This window comes from Hyla sarda, chromosome 2 (genome assembly GCF_029499605.1).
Source record: "Hyla sarda isolate aHylSar1 chromosome 2, aHylSar1.hap1, whole genome shotgun sequence".
Lineage (NCBI taxonomy): Eukaryota > Metazoa > Chordata > Amphibia > Anura > Hylidae > Hyla > Hyla sarda.
In genome coordinates this window covers 164,284,354-164,308,070 of record NC_079190.1, presented here as the reverse complement: position 1 = coordinate 164,308,070, position 23,717 = coordinate 164,284,354, and the positions used below count along the sequence as shown (strand labels likewise).

The following is a 23,717-nucleotide window of genomic DNA, read 5'->3' as shown; positions in this document are numbered from 1 at the left end:
AGGCAACCCTGGTAATGAAATAGGCCCCAGTTTATAGATGTCTGTGTTTGAATGTAGACAGAAAATTGGCAGACTAATTGCTTTTTATCTACGTTGAGTGTGGAACTGCTGCTACAACTATGGCTTAGTGCTATTTGGGGTCCTGCTTCATTTAGGCTTTCCCATGATTACAAAATCCAATGAAATGTCCGAACATGATCAGAACAGAATAGTAAGGTATTTAATTGTGCCTGTAAAAATAATCCCAAACAGTTTGTTAGGAAGCCTACAATGCAACTTTTAGACATGTTACTAATGATTTCATTAGATGCCATTAACGCTGATTATATAGAATGCTAAAAAGTTTTTTCACACTCAAAGTAGGATACAGATAAAGTGTGCACTGATGACCGATGACTATTTTGGTTGAAAAAGGTCCCAACCTGATGAGCCTTTTTCGGACATTTTGCCTTCATCATAGGGAAGGTTCTCAACCGAAAAGGTGTTTAAATTAAAGACTAATAGCAAAAAAAATCTGCTGTAATGAACTGTATAACATCACCACATTGTAGCTTTTATATATACATTGGCCCAGATTTATCAAACTGTGTGAGAGAAAAAGTGGAGGGATTTTTCCACAGCAACCAATCACAGCTCAGATAATGAGCTCTGGTAAAGTGAAAGCTGAGCTGTGATTGGTTGCTGTTGGAAAATCTCTCACACAGTATGATAAAACTGGTCGTGATTTCCCTGTCCGCTTATGTTAGACTCGTTCCTACAACAATATGGTGGCCATCACTTGTATTTCTTTAACTCCTTAAGGACCGGGGTTTTTTCCATCTTTGCATTTTCGTTTTTTGCTCCTTGCCTTTAAAAAATCATAACTCTTTCAATTTTGCACCTAAAAATCCATATGATTGCTTATTTTTTGCGCCACCAATTCTACTTTGTAATGCCGTCAGTCATTTTGCCCAAAAATCTACGGTGAAACGGAAAAAAAAATCATTGTGAGACAAAATAGAAAAAAAAAATGCTGTTTTGTAACTTTTGGGGGCTTCCGTTTCTACGTAGTACATATTTCGGTAAAAATTACACCTTATCTTTATTCTGTAGGTTCATACGATTAAAATGATACCCTACTTATATAGCTTTGATTTTGTCATACTTCTGGAAAAAATCATAACTTCATGCAGGAAAATTTATACGTTTAAATTGTCATTTCTGACCCCTATAACTTTTAAATTTTTCAGTGGTATGAGGGCTCATTTTTTGCGCCGTGATCTAAGTCCATTTTTGCATTGATAGGACTTATTGATCGCTTTTTATTCATTTTTTCATGATATAAAAAGTGACCAAAAATGAACTATTTTGGACTTTGGAATTTTTTTGCGCGTACGCCATTGACCGTGCGGTTTAATTAACGATATATTTTTATAATTCGGACATTTCCACACGAGGCGATAACATTTATTTTTATTTACACTGTTTTTTTTATGGGAAAAGGGGGGTGATTCAAACTTTTAATAGGGGAGGGGTTAAATGATCTTTATTCACTTTTTTTTTCACTTTTTTTTTTGCAGTGTTATAGCTCCCATAGGGACCTATAACACTGCACACACTGATCTTTTACATTGATCATTGGTTTCTCATAAGAAACCACTGTTCGATGATTCTGCCGCTTGACTGCTCATGCCTGGATCTCAGGCACTGAGCAGTCATTCGGCGATCGGACAGCGAGGAGGCAGGTAGGGACCCTCCCACTGTCCTGTAAGCTGTTCGGGAAGCCGCAATTTCGCCACGGCTATCCCGAACAGCCCACTGAGCTAACCGGCATACTTTTACTTTCACTTTAGACGCGGCATTCAATTTTGAACGCCGCGTCTAAAGGGTTAATAGCGTGTGGCACCGCGATCAATGCCGCGCGCTATTAGCCACGCATTATAGATCGGGTGCGGACATGACGTTCCAGTATGTCATGTGTCCGTAAGAGGTTAAATTCAGATGAGTAAAGTACTTTCAGACCCTTCTGCAGCAAATCTGTGGAATTCTCCCTTAATCTGTTGCTATTTGCATGCCATTTTCTGACATGAACAAATCCAGATACATAAGAAACATATCCAGCAAGGGTGTAGTGGGCAGCACCGGAACCAATCCAATGTGAACGTGATAGTCCAGACAGCCAGTCTGGATATGTAAACAGAAAATAGCGCAGGCCACAGCACCAAACTGGAAAGGCCGGATCTTATACAAAAGAGCTAAAATTTATTGACTCTCAAAAGCAACTTTTCAGCTAGTTGTAAGCCTTTAGTAAGCATGCTTGATAAAGGCTAACACTTAGCCAAAAGTTTTCAGTTTGGTGCTGTAACCTTTGCTTTTTTTTAAGAAGCATATCCCATAGACATTGATAATATGGCAGGCTATGCAGGCATTTATTATTTTTACTAAGAACCTCTCCATATAGAATGAGTTTTTGAAACCGTAGACAGTCAGTGGTTGGTAGGGGCATCCTGTAAGGGTCTGTAGGTCATTTATACAAGTACACTCTGGCAAGGAACACTATTGCTCCCTAGTGATCGTTCTCATGAGAGCCTCAGGCTCGGTGGCAACACCTATTATAAATGTCACGACGAGCAATATTTGCAACAATTTTTTTTTTATGGGTACACGCACCTTTATCAGAAACTCTTTAGATTATTATCATGGGCTTTCCATGCTTAAAATCTGCAGGATTTGCAGTAGCAGCAAACTGGATGGAATTTAAACAAGCACTACATTTAAATCCAAAGGATGTGAAATATGGTTCCAGACATGCTGGTTTATTTTTGATTTTCCCCATTGATTTTACTTGGAAAGACAAAATCTACAAAAATCCCCACTTGATGCAGATTTTGCCATGGAAATTCTGTAATTCGGCAGCAACAGTCCTCAACAGAAGATTTTAAAATTCATAGATTATTTTTTTTTTTAAGATTCATATAATTCACTTCAAAATCCACAGTGGCAATCTGCTACAAATCAAAACAGAGTCCACTATGGATTTTTGAACGACATATGTTATTGCAAAAAAATTTTTAATAAATGACTGTATTTTAAATCTGTGAATGCGAGGTAGAAGGTAAAAGGAAAGGCAGATAAGTTGTGGCCTTGCTAGTAAGGCATTATGGATACATCATCACTTAAGGCTGGGTTCACATATGTCCTGCGTCCGGCTCAGCCTTAACTCGCTGCAGCTTATGCCATCACTGATGACTAAAGAGCATAAGTTGTCATCAGTTGTTTAGGGTCTGCATTCATTTATTCATTATTGTGCATGCCTGCCAGAGGAATGCAGCAAGATGCGGTCCTCTGTCCGGAACCCATTCAGGGTGTTCCAACGCCTGACATCCAACTTGAGACGCCGGATAAATGTAACCTGTCTCATTCAAATAAATAAGATCGGTACTACAATCAGTTTCCCTCCAATGCCATTTCAACAGTGTTTGAGGGAAATGCCACTGGTCTCCAGACATATGTGGAGGGGGCCTTAAAGGGGTACTCCACCCCAAGACATCTTATCCCCTATCCAAAGGATAAGGGGATATGATGTCAGATCGCTGCGGTGCCGCTGCTGGGGAGCCCCGGGATCCCCGCTGCGGCACTGCGCTATCATTACAGCACAGAGCGAGTTCGCTCTGTGCGTAATGACGGGCGATACAGGGGACGTCATGGCTCTACCCCTCGTGACATCACGGCCCGTCCCCTTAATGCAAGTCTATGGCAGGGGGCGTGACGACTGCCGCGCCCCCTCCCATAGACTTGTATTGAAAGGGGCGGACTGTGATGTCACGAGGGGCGGAGCCGTGATGTAACGATGTTCCGGCCCCTGTATTGCGCGTCATTACGTGCAGAGCGAACTCGCTCTGTGCTGTAATGATAGCGCAGTGCCGCAGCGGGGATTCCGGGGATCCCCAGCAGCGGCACCGCGGCGATCTGACATCTTATCCCCTATCCTTTGGATAGAGGATAAGATGTCTAGGGGCGGAGTACCCCTTTAAGTGGTCAGGATGTTGTCTTATTATAGTTCTGTTATAATCTTCAATAAACCTCTATGTGGAGCAGTAGGCCTCATTGGAAAGTAGGGGCAGTATTTCTTAAAGATTGTTACAATGTAAATGAACAATTTCTGCAAGCAACTACCGTATTATTTACACATTATGCAGTGAGCAATTATAACCAGTAATGACTTTAGTGTAAGATATATCCTACATAGAAATTCTGATTCTGTTTAACTGTAATTATTTTTTTCAATGCAAACTGTCTACTCTGTTGTGTTCATTTGCCCAGTTTCAGGTCTGGTGTACATACTGTAACAGACTTCCGGTTCTTGTGTACACTCTAGCTGAGAATTCAGCCAACTCTATTGCCCCCCATCCACTATGTGGGAAAAGTTATACTTAAAGGGGTATTCTGGCTTTAGACATTTTATCCCCTATACAAAAAAAGGGAGGAAAAAAGGCAAATTGGACATAATGTCACACCAAACTCCAAAAATGGGCTTGAAAAAATTATTGGCACCCTTAACTTAAAAATTTGGTTGTTCACCCTTTGGGAAAAAAAAACTGAAATCAGTCGCTTCCTATAACCATCAATAAGCTTCTTACACCTCTCAGCCTGAATGTTGGACCACTCTTCCTTTGCAAAGTGCTCCATGTCTCTCTAATTGGAAGGGCGCCTTTTCCCAACAGCAATTTTAAGATCTCTCCACAGGTGTTCAATAAGATTTAGATTTGGACTCATTGCTGTCCGCTTCAGAATTCTCCAGCGCTTTGTTGCCATCCATTTCTGGGTGCTTTTTGACGTATGTCTGGGGTCATTGTCCTGCTGGGAGACCCAAGACCTCGGACGCAAACCCAGCTTTCTGACACTGGGCTGTACAGTGCGACCCAAAATCCGTTGGTAATCCTCAAATTACATGATGCTTTGCACACATTCAAGGCACCCAGTGCCAGCGGCAGCAAAACAACCCCAAAACATCATTGAACCTCCACCATATTTCACTGTAGGTGCTGTGTTCTTTTCTTTATCGGCCTCATTCCGTTTTTCGGTAAACAGTAGAATGATGTGCTTTACCAAAATGCTCTCTCTTGGACTCATCTGTCAACAAGTCATTTTCCCAGAAGGATTTTGGCTTACTCAAGTTCATTTTGGCAAAATGTAGTCTTGCGTTGTTAAGTCTTTGTGTCAGCAGTGGTGTCCTCCTGGGTCTCCTGCCACAGCGTTTCATTTCATTTAAATGTAGACAGATAGTTCGCGCTGACACTGATGCTCCCTGAGCCTGCAGGACAGCTTGAATATCTTTGTAACTTGTTTGGGGCTGATTATGCATTGACACCTTTCATCAATTTTTCTCTTCTGTCCATGCCCAGGGAGATTAGCTACAGTGCCATGGGTTGCAAACTTCTTGATAATGTTGCGCACTGTGGACAAAGGCAAATCTAGATCTTTGGCGATGGAGTTGTAACCTTGAGAGTGTTGATATTTTTCTACAATTTTGGTTCTCAAGTCCTCAGACAGTTCTCTTCTCCTCTTTCTGTTGTCCATGCTTAGTGTAGCACACACAGACACACAATGCAAAGACTAAGTGAACTTCTCTCCTTTTTATCTGCTTTCAGGTGTGATTTTTATATGCCCACACCTATTACTTGCCCCAGGTGAGTTTAAAGGAGCATCACATGCTTGAAACAGTCTTATTTTTCTGCAATTTTGAAAGGGTGGCAATCATTTTGTCCAGCCCGTTTTTGAAGTTTGGTGTGACATTATATCCAATTTGCTTTTTTTCCTCCCTTTTTTTGGTTTAGTTCCAATACACACAAAGGGAATAAACGTGTATAGCAAAACGTGTTACTGAAATCCTTTTCTGTGAGAAATACTTCATTTTCTAGAAATATTTCAGGGATGCCAACATTTGCGGCCATGGCTGTATGTGCGGAGCTGCGTCTCCAAGCTCGGAAACCAGAAGTTTTCGGGACTGGAGACGTGACGTAACACCACACCCCCTTTGTAACGTCATGTAATGCCCCCTCCATTCATGTCTATGGGAGGGGGCATAAAGGCTGTTACTTCTTGTCTCCAGTCCCGAAAACATCCGGTTTCCAAGCCTGGAGACGCAGCTCCGCTCATAATGCGGGTGCTGCAGGGACATTGCGGGGTTCCCAGCGGCGGGCCCCCTGCAATCAGACATCTAATCCCCTATCCTTTGGATAGAGGATAAAATGTCTAAAGCCAGAATACCCCTTTAAGGTGGGAAAACACATTTTTTTTAAATCAACTGGTGCCAGAAATTTAAACAGATTTGTAAATTACTTCTATTTAACAATCTTAATCCTTCCAGTACTTGCTTCTGCTCCACAGTAAGTTCTTTTCTTTTTGAATTTATTTTCTGTCTGACCACAGTGCTCTCTGCTGACACCTCTGTCCATGTCAGGAACTGTCAAGAGTACATGCAAATCACCATAGCAAACCTCTCGTGCTCTGGTCAGTTCCTGATATGGACAGAAGCGTCAGAAGAAAGCACTTTGGTCAGACTGAATAGAACTCCAGAAAGAAATACAACTTCCTGTGGAGCATACAACAGCTAATAAGTACTGGAATGATTAAGATTTTTGAATAGAAGTCATTTACAAATTTGTTTATCTTTGTGGCACCAGTGGATTTAAAAATATTTGTTTTCCACTGGAGTACCCCTTTTAAAGGAGTACTACAAACAAAGACCACTTATTCCCCTCGCGATCTCCCATAAGGGGACACGGAACTGCCGCTGCTCTGCACAGCTGCACAGGTGTACATGGGTGACAGATGGTTGTAGAAGAGTGTACAAAGGTGACGGGAGTGTAGGGGGTGACAGAGGGGTGTACATGGGTGACAGAGGGGTGTTGGGGGTGTAGAGAAGTGTACATGGGTGACAGGGGTGTATATGTTTGACAGGGGCATAGGGGGTGAAAGGGGTGGACAGGAGTGACAAGGTGGTAACAGAGGGGTGGACAGGGGTGACAAAGGGGTGAATAGTGGGGTTTAGACATTGGTGACAGGGGGGTAGATTAGGGGGTGATCAGAGAGGGGTGGTGAACATGGGTGACCGGGGTGGACATGGATGACAGGAAAGTGGACAAGAGTGAAGGGGGTAACAAAGCGGTGACAAAGGGGGGTGGACAGGAGGGGGGAAGGTGCACTACCTTAATTAAGCTGAGCCGTCCTTCTGCGGGGAGTCGGGAAGAATCGGTGGTCCGAGAAGAATCATGCGCGTCGGGAACAATCCGGCGCACTATCCCCATTGCATTTATCGCCTTCCCGGCCTGCACGCCTGTGACTCACTTATGGTGCTGCAGGGGGAGGGGGATGCTGTGTGCGCAGTGCACATGTACATGCAGGCTTCCCTTCCCCCCTGTGCCACCGTGATTCACAGGCGCGCAGGCCAGGGTGAGAGATTTAAAAAAAAAAAAAAATTGCCTGCTGGAGCCCGCGGTACCCCCTGTCAGGGGTGGACTGACAACACTCTGGGCCCCCGGATCAAAAAAAGGCAAGGGCCCCTGCTAGGCTCTGCAGCTCGTCAGTCTTCTGCCACGCCCCTATTCCACCCAAATCCCACACACAATAAACTAAAATTTTATATATGTAAGAAACACTTTAACCTAGGTAAATTTCCATGAACAATAATACTGGTATACAAGGAGTAAATATATGCCACCACACAATAACTGGATAATACCGCCATATTGTACTGAATAAAACCACTATACACAGACCAGTATACTATACAGGATCTGTATACAATATAAGTGATTATATACAGGACCATATGGCGGTAGATATCAGCTGTACACAGGATGTGTATACCATATAAGCGATTACAGTTACATTTTGGGACTCAAAATTACGTATTTTCTGATCAGCAGCGTCCGCTTTCCTTTTCTTCTCCATCCGGATAAGACCGCCATGTGGATCTCTTAACATCTGCAGAACAAACATGTGAGACACTGCATTTTTCTAGTGTCCTCCCCTCCTCTACACAATCTTTCCATCTATAGGCCCACAAACTGTAATAAAGCCCTCCTTGGTGGCCTGCACAGTAAAAGGGCAGGCAGGTAGCTAGCCAAGTAAAAAGGTAACTAGGTAGGTAGATCAGGAAGCCAGATATGTAGGTAGGTGACAAGCCAGGTAGGTAGGGGATAGCTAGGTAGTTAGGCAGCCATGTATGAAGGCCAGGTATGTACATAGTTAGGTAGCTGGGTATGTAGGTAGGTAGTTAGCCTGGTATGTAGGTAAGTAGTTAGGCATCCAGGTATAAAGTTAGGTAGCCCCCCCCCTTCCCTGTAGGTATAGGCAGCAGAGTTAACCCCTCCCCTTCCCTGTAGGTATAGGCAGCAGAGTTAACCCCTCCTTCCCAATAGGTATAGGAGCAAAGTTAACCCGCCTTTCTCCTTTGGTATAGGCAGCAGTGTCCCCCCTTTCCCCGTAGATATAGGCAGAGTTAACCCCCTCCACTCCGTTCACCATAGGTATAGTCAGAGTTAAACCCCCTTTTCCCCATAGGTAAAGGCAGAGTTACCCCCCCCTTCCCCATTGGTATAGGCAGAGTTACCCCCCCCTTTCTCCATTGGTATAGGCAGAGTTGCCCCCCCCTTTCCTCCCCTTTCCCCATAGGTATAGGCAGAGTTACCCCCCTCTTTCCCATAGGTATATGCAGAGTTACACCCCTCCCCCTCTTTCCCATAGGTATATGCAGAGTTACACCCCCCCCTCTTTCCCATAGGTATATGCAGAGTTACACCCCCCCTTTCCCATAGGTATATGCAGAGTTACACCCCCCCTCTTTCCCATAGGTATATGCAGAGTTACACCCCCCTCTTTCCCATAGGTATATGCAGTTACACCCCCCTCTTTCCCATAGGTATATGCAGAGTTACACCCCCCTCCCTCTTTCCCATAGATATATGCAGAGTTACACCCCCCCCCTTCCCATAGGTCTAGGCAGAGTTACACTGCCCCCCCCCCCCTCTTCCCCATAGGTATATGAAGAGTTAGAAAAAAAAATGATGCTCACCTGATATCCCACGTAGCGATCTCCTCAGCAGCAGGGGCCCAAGTCTTCTCCCCTCCACAGTACAGGCGCTGATGAGTGACGTCATCGGCGCCTGTGCTGCCTGGGGTGGAGGTTGTGTCTCCTCTGTGTAAGCTGCAAATGCGGCTCACACAGAGGGGATGCCTTCTCCTGTATGTGCGTTTATCGTGCATACAGGAGAAGGCAGCGCTGTCTGCTGTTGATCTGGGACAAGTGTCCCAGATGCTCAGTAGAGGCGGCGGGCCCTTAACCCGGCCAGGCCCTTGGATGACGTCAGATCGGACTGGCCGGTCAGTCCGCCCCTGCCCCCGGTAGTTCTCGAAGGAACAGCAAGGTTCCAGGGAACCCCGGTTTGGAATCACTGGCCCAGAGTAATGATAAATGTCTACAAGAAGGTTTGTTAGAGAATGTGCAATAAGTTGAGCTAATGGAAACAACAAAGTAGACAGTTTGCATTAAAAGCATGACACACCAAAGAAAGGTAGTTTTGCTTATTTACCAATACATTTTAGTTTATTAGACAGTTGAGAATAGGTTGAGATTTGTCATATGCTGGTTCTTTGGACAGAAACAGAAATTGTATTTAAATAAACTTCTAAAAAAAAGAGGTTTATTTTGTGGAGGAATAAATAGAATTTTAATGTTATTTGTTTCCTGCCATAATTACCTATTTATTTTGCTTGATTTATTTTTCTAATTATTTGACTTTGAATTTAATGTATATTTTTTTCAGAACTTCCCTGCGTGCAAGTGGTTTCCCAAGGGTACCAAGAAACAACTATTTATATTCTCAGATTCGAGATGCTCATAAGTACATTCCTCGCAGAGCTGTATTATATATACCTGGAAACGATGAAAGAAAAATACAAAAAATGTCCACTCTCAATGTGGACTGTGCTGTGCTGGACTGTGAAGATGGAGTAGCCATCAATAAAAAGGTAAACAATAGTTTATTTTTTATTGTTGTATAATTTCTTGAGATTTGCTATAGCTTTACAATTTATGTTATAGCTTTATACTATATGGCAGTCATCAAAGCCATCCATCAATCATAGATAGAGATGAGTGAATTTACACTATGAATTGCTGAATTGTAATCTCAAGCTGCAGAAGTAGATCTGTTTTTGCCAGTGCTCCAATTGTGTGGAAAAGTCATATTAGACTTTTCCAGGGAATCAAAGCACTTGAAACTTGGAAGTACTTTTTCTAGACAAAACGAATAGCCTTAATTACATTATTCAATACATACATTTGGTTTTATTCCACTGTAAAAAGTCACTGGAATAATAAATTGCCCCGAAGAACATTTCTGATCATTGGAGTAAATATAAAAGAAAAGAAAAGGGAATTTTGCATAATGCATGTTGGACTGAAAATCCATCACCCAAAATCTTATCTGGATAATGGTGTCATCTTTTGATTGATGTATCTAGATATGTGTAGAGATAGATAGATATAAATATAGTGGCTTAACACCTTGCAGAAAAAAAGGGTTAGTCTAAGTCCAACATACTCTGAAGGTCTTATGGCCATTAGGGTCTTGGCAAACTATAAGACGCTATACCAGGACGTATTGATGTAAGAATAAACCATAGAGCCCATCAAAGTATCACAGAAATTATAGCTCCACTAAAACTTAAAGGGGTACTCTGGTGGAAAAGAGTTTTATTTTTATTTATTTATCATAAAATCAACTGGTGCTAGCAAGTTAAACAGATTTGTAGATTACTTCTGTAAAAAAAAACATAATCCTTCCAGTACTTATCAGCTGCTATATACTACAGAGGAAGTTCGGAAGTTCTTTTCAGTCTGACCACAGTGCTCTCTGCTGACACATCTGGCCATGTCAGGAACTCTACAGATTAGGTGCAAATCCCCTTAACAAACCTCTCCTGCTCTGGACAGTTCCTGCCACAGACAGAGGTGTCAGCAGAGAGTACTGTGGTCAGACTGAAAAGAACTTCACAACTTCTTGTGGAACATACAGCAGCTGATAAGGAAGGATTGGAAGGATTATGATTTTTTTTTTTTTTTAAAGAATTAATCTACAAATCTGTTTAACTTTCTAGCTCCAGTTGATTTAAAAAAGAAAAAAAAAAGTTTTCCACCGGAGTACCCCTCTAACATTCAATTATTATTATTATTATTTTTTTTTTAATTTTTTTTTTTTATTATGGTTCCTCCAGTTACTGAATAAATCAACATTTTAACAAAACTGTTTAAAGGAGTACTCCGGTGGAAAACAAATGTTTTTAAATCAACTGGTGACCGAAAGTTAAATTACTTCAATTTAAAAATGTTAACCCTTCCAGTACTTATCAGTTTCTGTATGCTCCAAGGGAAGTTGCATAATTCTTTTCAGTCTGCCACAGTGCTCTCTGCTGACACCTCTGTTTGTGTTAGGAACTGTCCAGAGCAGGAGCAAATCCCCATAGCAAGCCTCTCCTACTCTGGACAGTTCCTGACATGAACAGAGGTGTCAGCAGAGAGCACTGTGATCAGACTGGAAAGAACTACTCAACTTTCTCTGTAGTATATCTGTAGTATACAGCAGCTGATAAGTACTGGAAGGCTTAGGATTTGTATCTAGAAGTAATTTAGAAATGTGTCTAACTTTCTAGAACCAGTTAATTTAAAAACATTTGTTTTCCACAGGAGTACCCCTTTAACCGCTTAAAGACCAAGCGCGTACCTGTATGCCCGTGGGAATTCCGGTCCCCGAAGCTCGCTGGGTGGGGACTGGACCGGGATGCCTGCTGAAATCATTCAGCAGGCATCATGTAACAATGCCTGGGGTGGTTCTGAGAATTTACACCGGCGATCTGCGAAGATTCCGGTCATACGGGTCACGTCTGGGGGGAGGTGGCGATCAAGTCACCTCCCCAGATGAGCTTCTATTGGTCGGACGATCAATAGCAGCTGGCAGAGGAGGGGGTTAATGTTCCCTTTTCTCAGCTCTGCTAGCCCACAAAGTTCAGTCAGCGGGCAGAGCTGAGAGAAGGAGCCAGGGACCCCCCTCTGACCAGATCTGTGCCCTTCGGGGGAGAAGTGGCCTCCTGTAGCTCACTGTGAGTTTGTGTGGAGGGACAGGTAGGAGTTGGGAAAAAAGTTTTAAAAAAATTACCCCCCCCCCCCTCTAATAGGTCCTCAATGGTCCACTGCACATTTAGCAGCGTGACCCGGGCCCTATTATGGCTTCAGAACGCTGCAATTGGCCACCTTTTTTTTTGGGGGGGGGGGGGGGGGGGCACAGCTTTTTTTTTTTTTTTAATAACTAGGTGTTATATTTTATCATACGCCGTTATATAGAGTTTGCAACAAGCACACATACACACACACTTCCACACATAGTCAGATACACCACCCAGATTCGCTTTTGGCTAGGCCCAATGAATGGTATGCCATCAATGCAACCAAAATGAGGACATTTTGGGGCCTCGTGCTGGATAAATGCCTAGTCAAAAACCCAGTGTCAGGCAGTACCGGATTGGAGACACCCTCTACCAGACCCCACTGGCCATGACACGGAGGTGGTTCGAGGCCATACGGAAATGCCTGCATTTCACTGATGATGCGGCATGTCCCCCCCCCCCCCCCCAAAGTGATCCTGCCTATGACTGGCTTTACAAAGTGAGGCCGGTGATAGATCACTTTGGGGCCAAATTTTGGGACGCCTACGTACCCCTAAGGGAGCTCTCTGTAGATGAGTCTCTTATCAGTTTTAAGGGTAGACTCCTCTTCCGCCAGTACATTCCCTCGAAGCGGGCGAGGCATTGTATGAAACTCTACAAACTTTGTGAGAGTACCTCAGGGTACACTTCCAAATTTAGAGTATATGAGGGACGAGATTCCCGTATTGAACCTCCAGAATGTCTCCCCGCTCTGGGTGTTAGCAGGAAAATCGTTTGGGACCTTGTGCACCCATTGCAGGATAAGGGTTACCACCTATGTGGATAACTTTTATACCAGCATCCATCTGTTCACATCCCTCACCGCCAGATCCACGTCCGCTTGTCGGACTGTGTGGAAGAACCAGAGAGACCTCCCTCTAAATTTTCTCCAGACACCTATGCCCAAGGTTGAGTCCCTTGTCCTTACCCATGCAAACCTTATGGTGGTCAGGTCTAAGGATAAGAGGAATGTCCTTATGCTGTCCACAATTCATGGAAACGGGAGCTCACCTGTCCCTGTGCGAGGTACCACAAAAACGGTCCTCAAGCCTGATTGTATTCTGGGCTACAATCATTAAATGGAGGGAGTTGATTCAAGTCCTCAAGCCATATAATACCACACGGAAAACATGGATATGGTACAAAGAAGTTGAGGTCTACTTGATACAGGTTGCCATGTACAACTCTTTTGTACTGTCCCAGTACACTGGCAACACAGGGACATTCCTCCAGTCCTAAGGGCCCTGATCTTTGGTGACCAGGAAACAGCAGGCCAGAGTTCCCAAGGAACTGGAAATATAGGTGCCAGGATTGTCCCAGGCCAGCACTTTACAGGTGAGGTCCCCCACACCTGAAAGAAGGAACGATCCCAGAAAAAATGCAGAGTGTGTTACAAGAGGGGGAATTCGGAAGGACTCCACCACTCAATGTGACACTTGCCCCAATCATCTGGGCCTCTGCATTAAAAACTGCTTCAGGGAGTATCACATGTCCATGGAGTATTACATTTTCCCTTTTCATTTTAATTTCCCATAATTTGACCCCAATGTACCAAGTCCAGAGTACCTTCCAAATTTTAACCCCATAAACCACTAAATTGCTAAAAAAACAAAAACAAAAAAAAAAAACAAATGATAAGACCTCTGGGGGTATTTTTTTCCAAAAATGGGTCATGGGTCACTGAGTCACTAGCATCGGGGTCTTTTTTATGTTGCCTCAAATGCGCAGTGCTCTCTCTTCAGTGGGGTGCGCATTTGAGGCAACAGGTTAGGGACAGCCACACACATCACATTGCCAGAATGATGATTCAGAGCATAGGGTTTGGGGCAGGCATATTTTTTGCTTTTGGCTATACTCTGGGTCATCATTCTTGGAACATAATTGCCGTATCAGTAGTCAAATTGCCCCCACCCCTCCCCATAGTACATAGTTACATAGTTAGTATGGTTGAAAAAAGACATACGTCCATCAAGTCCAACCAGGGAATTGAAGTGAAGGGTGTAAGGGGATAAGGGAAAGGGATGTAGTTTTATAATTCTGCATAAGCATTAATGTTATTTTGTTCCAGGAATGTATCTAACCCTGTTTTAAAGCTGTTAATTGTTCCTGCTGTGACCAGTTCCTGAGGTAGACCGTTCCATAAATTCCATTTAGACTAAACCTTTTCTTCTCCAGACGGAGGGAGTGCCCCCTCGTCCTTTGGGGGGGTTTAACCTGGAACAGTTTTTCTCCATATTTTTAGTATGGGCCATTTATATACTTATATACGTATATCATATCCCCCCTTAAACGTCTCTTCTCAAGACTAAATTGCTCCTCATAGCTAAGATGTTCCATGCCCCATATTAGTTTAGTCGCGCGTCTCTGCACCCTTTCCAACTCCGCAGTGTCCCTATTATGAACAGGCGACCAAAACTGAACAGCATATTCCAGGTGAGGCCGTACCAATGCTTTATAAAGGGGGAGTATTATGTCCCTGTCCCTTGAGTCCATGCCTCTTTTTATACATGACAATATCCTGCCGGCTTTGGAAGCAGCAGCCTGACATTGCATGCTATTCTGTAGTCTGTGATCTACAAGTACACCCAGATCCTTCTCTACCAGTGACTCTGACAGTTTAATCCCCCCTAAGACATACGATGCATGCAGGTTATTAGTACCCAGATGCATAACTTTACATTTATCCACATTGAACCTCATTTGCCAAGTGGATGCCCAGACACTTAGTCTATCCAAGTCATCTTGTAACTTACGCACATCCTCTATAGACTGTACCGTGCTACAAAGCTTGGTGTCATCTGCAAAGATGGAAACAGAGCTGTTAATACCATCCTCTATATCATTGATAAATAAATTAAACAACAGCGGGCCCAGTACTGAACCTTGGGGTACACCACTAATTACCGGGGACCAATCAGAGAATCATTGACCACCACTCTCTGGGTACGATCCATGAGCCAGTGTTCAATCCAGTTACAAACTAAAGTTTCCAACCCCAAGGACCTTAACTTACCTGTCAGACGTCTGTGAGGGACAGTATCAAACGCTTTGGCAAAATCCAGAAACACTATATCCACAGCCATTCCTCTGTCAAGGCTTCTACTCACCTCTTCATAAAAGCAAATTAGATTGGTTTGACAACTTCTATCCTTAGTAAACCCATGCTGGCTAGCACTTATAATACTATTACCCCCTATGTATTCCTGTATGTAATCCCTTATAAGTCCTTCAAACAATTTACCCACAATGCATGTTAGACTTACCGGTCTATAGTTGCCTGGCGAAGACCTAGAGCCCTTCTTGAAGATTGGTACCACATTAGCCTTGCGCCAGTCCCTTGGCACAATACCAGACACCAGAGAATCTCTAAATATCATGAACAAGGGTACAGATATTACTGAACTTACCTCTCTAAGAACTCTTGGGTGTAGTCCATCTGGCCCTGGAGATTTGCTTACATTTACTTTACTTAACTTACCTTGTACCATCTCTACATTAAGCCAGTTCAGTACATTACATGATGTGTTACCAGCACTGACCTGGCCAATGTCAGCTCCTTTTTCCATAGTGTATACAGAACTAAAGAACCCATTCAGTAGCTCCGCCTTCTCTTGATCGCCCGTGACAACTTCCCCATTATCATTATTAAGGGGTCCTACATGCTCTGTCCTTGTTTTTTTTGTATTTATATATCTAAAAAAATATTTAGGATTAGTTTTGCTTTCTTTGGCCACCTGTCTCTCATTTTGAATTTTTGCTGTTTTTATTACATTTTTACAGATTTTATTAAGCTCCTTGTACTGTTTAAATGTTATAGCTGACCCATCAGATTTTAATTTTTTGAAGGCTATTTTTTTGTTGTTTATTGCTCTTTTAACATCATTTGTCAGCCATGTAGGATTTAGTTTTAATTGTTTATATTTGTTCCCATTTGGTATATATTTAGCTGTATAGTTATTTAGAGTCGATTTAAAGATGTCCCATTTACCTTCTGTATCAGTATTTGAGAACACCTCCCCCCAGTCTATGTCCTGTAGTGCAGCTCTCAGACCAGGGAAATTTGCCTTTTAAAAGTTATATGTTTTTGCCTTCCCCGTCTGTCTTTGTTTTCTACATTTTAAGTCAAAAGTACCGTATTTATCGGGGTATACCACGCACCGGCCTATAACACGCACCCTCATTTTACCAAGGATATTTGGGTTAAAAAAGTTTTTTACCCAAATATCCATGGTAAAATGAGGGTGCGTGTGTGCGCGTGTATACCCCGATATACCCCCAGGAAAGGCAGGGGGAGAGAGGCCATCGCTGCCCGCTTCTCTCCCCCTGCCTTTCCTGGGGTCTAGAGCGCTGCTGTCGGCCCTTCTCACCCCCCTGGTTATCGGCGCCGCTGCCCGTTCTGTCCCCCTGACTATCGGTGCCGGCGTCGATAGCCAGGGGGAGAGAAGCAGCGCCGACAGCCAGGGGGAGAGAAGGGGCAGCGGCACCCATTGCCGGCGCCGCTGCCCCGTTGCCTCCCCCCATCCCCGGTGGCATAATTACCTGAGTCCGGTCCGCGCTGCTCCAGGCCTCGGCTTTTTTGAAGGAAATTTTGCTCTGGGGGCATGCCGCATTTAGGAAGCCCCTATGGGGCCAGGACAGCAAAAAACCCCACATGGCATACCATTTTGGAAACTAGACCCCTTGGGGAACGTAACAAGGGGTAAAGTGAACCTTAATACCCCACAGGGGTTTCACAACTTTTGCATATGTAAAAAAAATAAAATAAAATTTACCTAAAATGCTTGGTTTCCCAAAAAATTTACATTTTTACAAAGGGTGAAAGCAGAAAATACCCCCAAAAATTTGAAGCCCAATTTCTCCCGATTCAGAAAACGCCCCATATGGGGGTGAAAAGTGCTCTGCTGGCGCACTACAGGTCTCAGAAGAGAAGGAGTCACATTTGGCTTTTTGAAAGCAAATTTTGCTCTGGGGGGCATTCCGCATTTAGGAAGCCCCTATGGTGCCAGGACAGCAAAAAAAGAAACACATGGCATACCATTTTAGAAACTAGGCCCCTCGGGGAACGTAACAAGGGGTTAAGTGAACCTTAATACCCCACAGGTGTTTCACGACTTTTACATATGTAAAAAAAATTTTTTTTTTTTACCTAAAATGCCTCTTTTCCCAAAAAATTTACATTTTTAAAAAGGGTAAAAGCAGAAAATACCCCCCAAAATTTGTAACACAATTTCTCCCGAGTACGGCGATACCCCATATGTGACCCTAAACTGTTGCCTTGAAATACGACAGGGCTCCAAAGTGAGAGCGCCATGCGCATTTGAGGCCTAAATTAGGGACTTGCATAGGGGTGGATATAGGGGTATTCTACGCCAGTGATTCCCAAACAGGGTGCCTCCAGCTGTTGTAAAACTCCCAGCATGCCTAGACAGTCAGTGGCTATCTGGCAATACTGGGAGTAGTTGTTTTGCAACAGCTGGAGGCTCCGTTTTGGAAACAGTGGCGTACCAGACGTTTTTCATTTTTATTGGGGAGGGGGGCTGTGTAGGGGTATGTGTATATGTAGTGTTTTTTACTTTTTATTTTATTGTGTGTTAGTGTAATGTAGTGTTTTTAGGGTACAGTCACACGGGCGGGGGTTCACAGTAGTTTCACGCTGGCAGTTTGAGCCGCAGCTCAAACTTGCAGCCGGATACTTACTGTAATCCTCCGCCCATGTGAGTGTACCCTGTACGTTCACATTGGGGGGGGGGGGGACATCCAGCTGTTGCAAAACTACAACTCCCAGCATGTACGGTCTATCAGTGCATGCTGGGAGTTGTAGTTTTGCAACCGCTGGAGGCTCCGTTTTGGAAACAGTGGCGTACCAGACATTTTTCATTTTTATTGGGGAGGGGAGGGGGTTGTATAGGGGTATGTGTATACGTAGTGTTTTTTACTTTTTATTGTGTGTTAGTGTAGTGTTTTTAGGGTACAGTCGCACGGGCGGGGGGTTCACAGTAGTTTCTCGCTGGCAGTTTGAGCTGCGGCAGAAAATTTGCCGCAGCTCAAACTTGCAGCCGGATACTTACTGTAATCCTCCGCCCATGTGAGTGTACCCTGTACGTTCACATTGGGGGGGGGGGGGGGACATCCAGCTGTTGCAAAACTACAACTCCCAGCATGTACGGTCTATCAGTGCATGCTGGGAGTTGTAGTTTTGCAACAGCTCGAGGCACACTGGTTGTGAAACACAGTTTGGTAACAAACTCAGTGTTTTGCAACCAGTGTGCCTTCAGCTGTTGCAAAAGCTACAACCCCCAGCAAGGAAGGGACAGCGGAAGGGCATGCTGGGTGTTGTAGTTATGCAACAGCTGGAGGCATACTACTTTGGCTGGGGATGCTGGGGACTGTAGTTATGCAACAGCTGGAGACACACTGGTTTGCTACATAACTCAGTGTGCCTTCAGCTGTTGCAAAACTACAACTCCCAGCAGTCACCGACAGCCAACGGGCATGCTGGGAGTTGTAGTTATGCAACCAGCAGATGTACTACTACAACTCCCAGCATGCACTTTAGCTGTTGGTGCAAGCTGGGAGTTGTAGTTACACAACAGCTGAAGGTACACTTTTCCATAGAAAAAATGTGCCTCCAGCTGTTGCAAAACTACAAGTCCCAGCATGCCCATAAGGGCATGCTGGGAGTTGTGGTGGTCTGCCTCCTGCTGTTGCATAACTACAGCTCCCAGCATGCCCTTTTTGCATGCTGGGAGCTGTTGCTAAGCAACAGCAGGAGGCTGTCACTCACCTCCAACGATCCAGCCGTATGAGGTCAGTCCCTCGTCGTCGCCGCCGCGGCCGTCGCTCCTGGGGCCCCGATTCCAACATTGACGCCGGGGATCGGGGTCCCCAGCACCCAGGGTCTTCTGCCCGCACCCGCTCAAGTCCTCCGGAAGAGGGGCGGAGCGGGTTGCGGGAGTGACGCCCGCAGCAGGCGCCCTGATTGGTCGGCCGGTAATCCGGCCGACCCTTCCAGCATTCTCTCCCCCCACACTTCATCCATTCCTGGAAAATACATTTAGGGAACACCCGCCTGTTCCAAATGTCCAGTTCCCCCTATACACCTTCCCCAGGGAGTGTACTGTCTGTAATAGGGTCACATGTGGGTGTTCCTTTCTTTTATTCTACGCTGAATGTATATAACCGTCAGCTACTTATATGCCATAGGCCTCAAATGCAAACGTAGCTCTATGACTCTTGAGCCCTGTAGTGCGTCCACACAGCATGTTAAGTCCACATATGGGGTATTTCTATACTCAGAAGCAATGGGGTTACAAAATTTGGGGGGCATTTTCTCCTATTACCCCTTGTGCAATTGAAAAATTTGGTGTAACACCAGCATTTTTGTGAAAAAACACCTGTGAGGTGTAAATACTCACTGTACCCCTTGTTATGTTCCATGAGGGGTGTAGTTTCCAAAATGATGGCACTTTAGGGGGGGGGGGGGGGGGTCCCACTGTTCTGGCTCAATGGTAGCTCTTAAACACTCAAGGCACCTGACAAAATTCTCCAAAAGCTGAATGGCGCTTTGGCTCTTCTGAGACCTGGTGTGCACCCGCAGAGCAATTTAAGTCAAATATGAGGTATGTCCTTACTTTATTGTATTTACAAATTCACGGGGAAATGTTCTCCTATTGCAAAAAATAGAAAAGACATAAGAAGGCTGCACTCACCCATGGATATGTTGACGAAGATCAATCTTTATTGCAGTGTCTTTCAGCAGAGGCAAGCAAAAGCTGAATGTGCGGGGAGCGTTTGCTTGCCTCTGCTGAAAGACATCATCGGAGAGTGCAGTCTTCTTAATGTCTTTTCTATTTTTCTTATGTTGGATCAATATCCTTCATGAATGCTGGCACCCCCTCACTAATTTTGGAGTACAGAGACTGTACTATATCTAGCTAACATAGGTGTTGTATATGCCACAGGTGCAATGCCTGATTGCAGTAGTTCCTTTTGCTTATTTTCTCCTATTACCACTTGGGAAAATTAAAAATTCAGGGTAACACCAGTATTTTAGTGTAGAAATCAAATTTTTCCTTTTCACATCCCACTTTAACCCCTTAAGGGCCAAGGACGTACCGGTACGTTCTTGGTCCTGCTCCCGTGATATAACGTGGGGTTAAACCCTGCATCATATCACGGCAGGCCCGGCGTCATAGTGAAGCCGGGACCCGCCGCTAATAGCGTGCGGCGCCGCTCAGAGCTGAGCCACGCGGCTAAAAGTGAAAGTAAAAACTGCCGGTTAGCTCAGTGGGCTGTTCGTGATTGCCACGGCAAAATCGCGGCATCCCGAACAGCTTACAGGACAGCGGGAGGGTCCCTACCTGCCTCCTCGCTGTCCGATCGCCGAATGACTGCTCAGTGCCTGAGATCCAGGCATGAGCAGTCAAGCGGCAGAATCATCGATCACTGGTTTCCTATGAGAAACCAGTGATCAATGATGAAGATCAGTGTGTGCAGTGTTATAGGTCCCTATGGGAGCTATAACACTGCAAAAAAAAGTGAAAAAAAAGTGAATAAAGATCATTTAACCCCTTCCCTATTAAAAGTTTGAATCACCCCCCTTTTCCCAAAAAAAAAAAAAAAACACAGTGTAAATAAAAATTAAAATAAACATATATGGTATCACCGTGTGCGGAAATGTCCGAATTATAAAAATATATCGTTAATTAAACCGCACGGTCAATGGCGTACGCGCAAAAAAATTCAAAAGTCCAAAATAGTGCATTTTTTGTCACTTTTTATATCATTTAAAAATGAATCAATAACGATCAATAAGTCCTATCAATGCAAAAAAATGGTACCGTTAAAAACTTCAGATCATGGCACAAAAAATGAGCCCTCATACTGCCTCATACACGGAAAAATAAAAAAGTTATAGGGGTCAGAAGATGACAATTTTAAACATATTAATTTTCCTGCATGTAGTTATGATTTTTTCCAGCAGTACGACAAAATCAAACCTATATAAGTAGGGTATCATTTTAATCATATGGACCTACAGAATAAAGATAAGGTGTCATTTTTACCGAAAAATGTACTACGTAGAAACGGAAGCCCCCAAAAGTTACAAAACGACGTTTTTTTTTTTCAATTTTGTCGCACAATGATTTTTTTTTCCGTTTCACCATCGATTTTTGGGCAAAATGACTAACGTAATTACAAAGTAGAATTGGTGGCGCAAAATATAAGCAATCATGTGGATTTTTAGGTGCAAAATTGTAAGAGTTATGATTTTTTAAAGGCAAGGAGCAAAAAACGAAAATGCTAAAACGGAAAAAACCCCGATCCTTAAGGGGTTAATGAACATTTAGCAAACACCTGTGGGGTGTTAAGGCTCACTGTACCCCTTGTTACGTTCCTTGAGGGGTGTAATTTCCAAAAGAGTATGCCATGTGTTTTTTTTTTTTTTTTTGCTGCTCTGGCACCATAGGGGCTTCCTAAATGTGACCTGCTACCCAAAAACCATTTCAGCAAAATGTGCTTTCTAAAAGCCAAATGTGACTCCTCTTTTGAGCATTGTAGTTCGTCCGCAGTGCACTTGATGTCCACACATGGGGTATTTCCATACTCAGGAGAGATGGGGTTACAAATTTTGGGGGGGGCATTTTCTCCTATTACCCCTTGTAAAAATGTAAAATTTGGGGATTAACCAGCATTTTAGTGAAAAAAAAATTTAATTTACACATCCAACTTTAACGAAAAGTTGTCAAACACCTGTCGGATGTTAAGGCTCACTGTACCCCTTGTTATGTTCCATGAGGGGTGTAGTTTCCATGTTTCCAAAATAGTATGCCATGTGGTTTTTGTTTTTGTTTTTTGCTGTTCTGGCACCATAGGGGCTTCCTAAATGTGACATGCCCCCCAAAAACAATTTCAGAAAAACTCGCTCTCCAAAATCTCATTGTCGCTCCTTCACTTTTTTTCTTCAAGTGTGATTTTCATTAAGACATTTTTGTTTTTGTTCGAACAAGTAAAGTACAAGAACAGTATTGCATATGACTGAAAATGTGAGACAATACAGAGCGGGATAACCCGGAATATAAATGCTCAGGATTACAATAGACAATAGTAGGCCATAAAGAAAAATTAAGGCATCATGATCACTAACATAACATGTAGGGGCATATACAAATAATACGAGACAGCACAGGAAACAGCACAACACAAAACAAATCCAGACAAGCAACAAAGAGACGAAAGAGAAGGAAAGGCAGTACATAATAACAACGGGAACAAAGGGAGGCGCTCAGGGAGGTTGACGATCAGTAAATCGATCCCAGGGATCCCAAACAGACAGAAACAGCGGAACAGTATTATGGAGAGAGGCAGTCAAAGACTCCTGGGATCAGATCTCTCAGACACTGGTCAATAAATCACTCTTGGAAGGGGGAAGCGTACGCTTCCAAAATTTGGCAATCAATGTTTTGGCCGCCAAAACTATATGCAGAAACAACCTAAGTGGCTTCTTGGGACAAGGGTAAGAGATATAAACAAGGGTCAAGGAGGACATGAACCTCCAGAACTGAGCTAACTAAACGGGCTCCTACCCTCCAAAAACCCTTTAAGAGTGGACAGGACCAAAAGATATGATATGTGGACCCAATTCCCACACCACAGCACCAGCACTGTGGAGGAATAGAAGGATTCAGTCTGTTGAGGAGTTCAGGAGTGTGATACCATCCCATAAGCATCTTAAACTGGGTTTCCTTGTAGGCCGTGCATATGGAGGCCTTAGAGGCCCTTTCCCAAATCACCCTCCACTGAGTGACAGGGGGAGTTAAGGATAGAATAAATGACTGAGAGTAGGCCTTTCCCTTGCGGTACCTGACGTCACCACAGTTCAAAGCTTGTGAGCAAAGAGACCACAGGGGAGCTCAAGGAAGAGGACATATAATGACTAAGTTGGAGGTAATGAAATTGTTCAGAGGAGGGAAGACCATTTTGGGACATCAGCTGATCAAAGGGTAAAAGGGTACATGAACGAAAGTGCACGACATCAGCCCAGCAAAAAAAGCCCTCTAGTACCCCCTTCCCTCACCATAACAAAGGTTATGCCCGTCTGGAAGCTGGGATGGTATAGAAACGACCTGATAGGGGAAGCTAAAGAGGCTAATTTAAACTTAACAGAACAGTAATTCCTAACATACCGAGAGAAGGCCATCGGACCTAAAAGAGGGTCCAAGGAGGGAGAAGAAAGAGGGAGAGTCCAAAGAAGAGAATTAGGATGAAAGGGCGCCAACCATAGCTTCTCTAACTCCATCCATCTGCTGTAGACATGATAGGAGGACCACGCCACCAGGTTGCGCAAATGGGCCCCACAGTAGTTCTTGGTCACTTGGGAGGGCATGGGAGGGGGAAGATTCAGAGGCATAGCCTCAGATTTAGAGAGGTTAACTTTATATACCGAGACAAGCCCATAGGAATGCAAGGTC

At 43.9% G+C, this 23,717-nt stretch overlaps 1 protein-coding gene across 1 annotated transcript in view; it reads left to right on the top strand.

Moving 5' to 3' along the window:
• Positions 1 to 23,717, top strand: part of CLYBL (citramalyl-CoA lyase) — a 378,676-nt gene that overhangs the window by 124,127 nt on the left and 230,832 nt on the right. Inside the window, 1 exon segment of the mRNA XM_056555694.1 lies at positions 9,810 to 10,014. Coding sequence (XP_056411669.1) covers positions 9,810 to 10,014 — 205 coding nt within the window.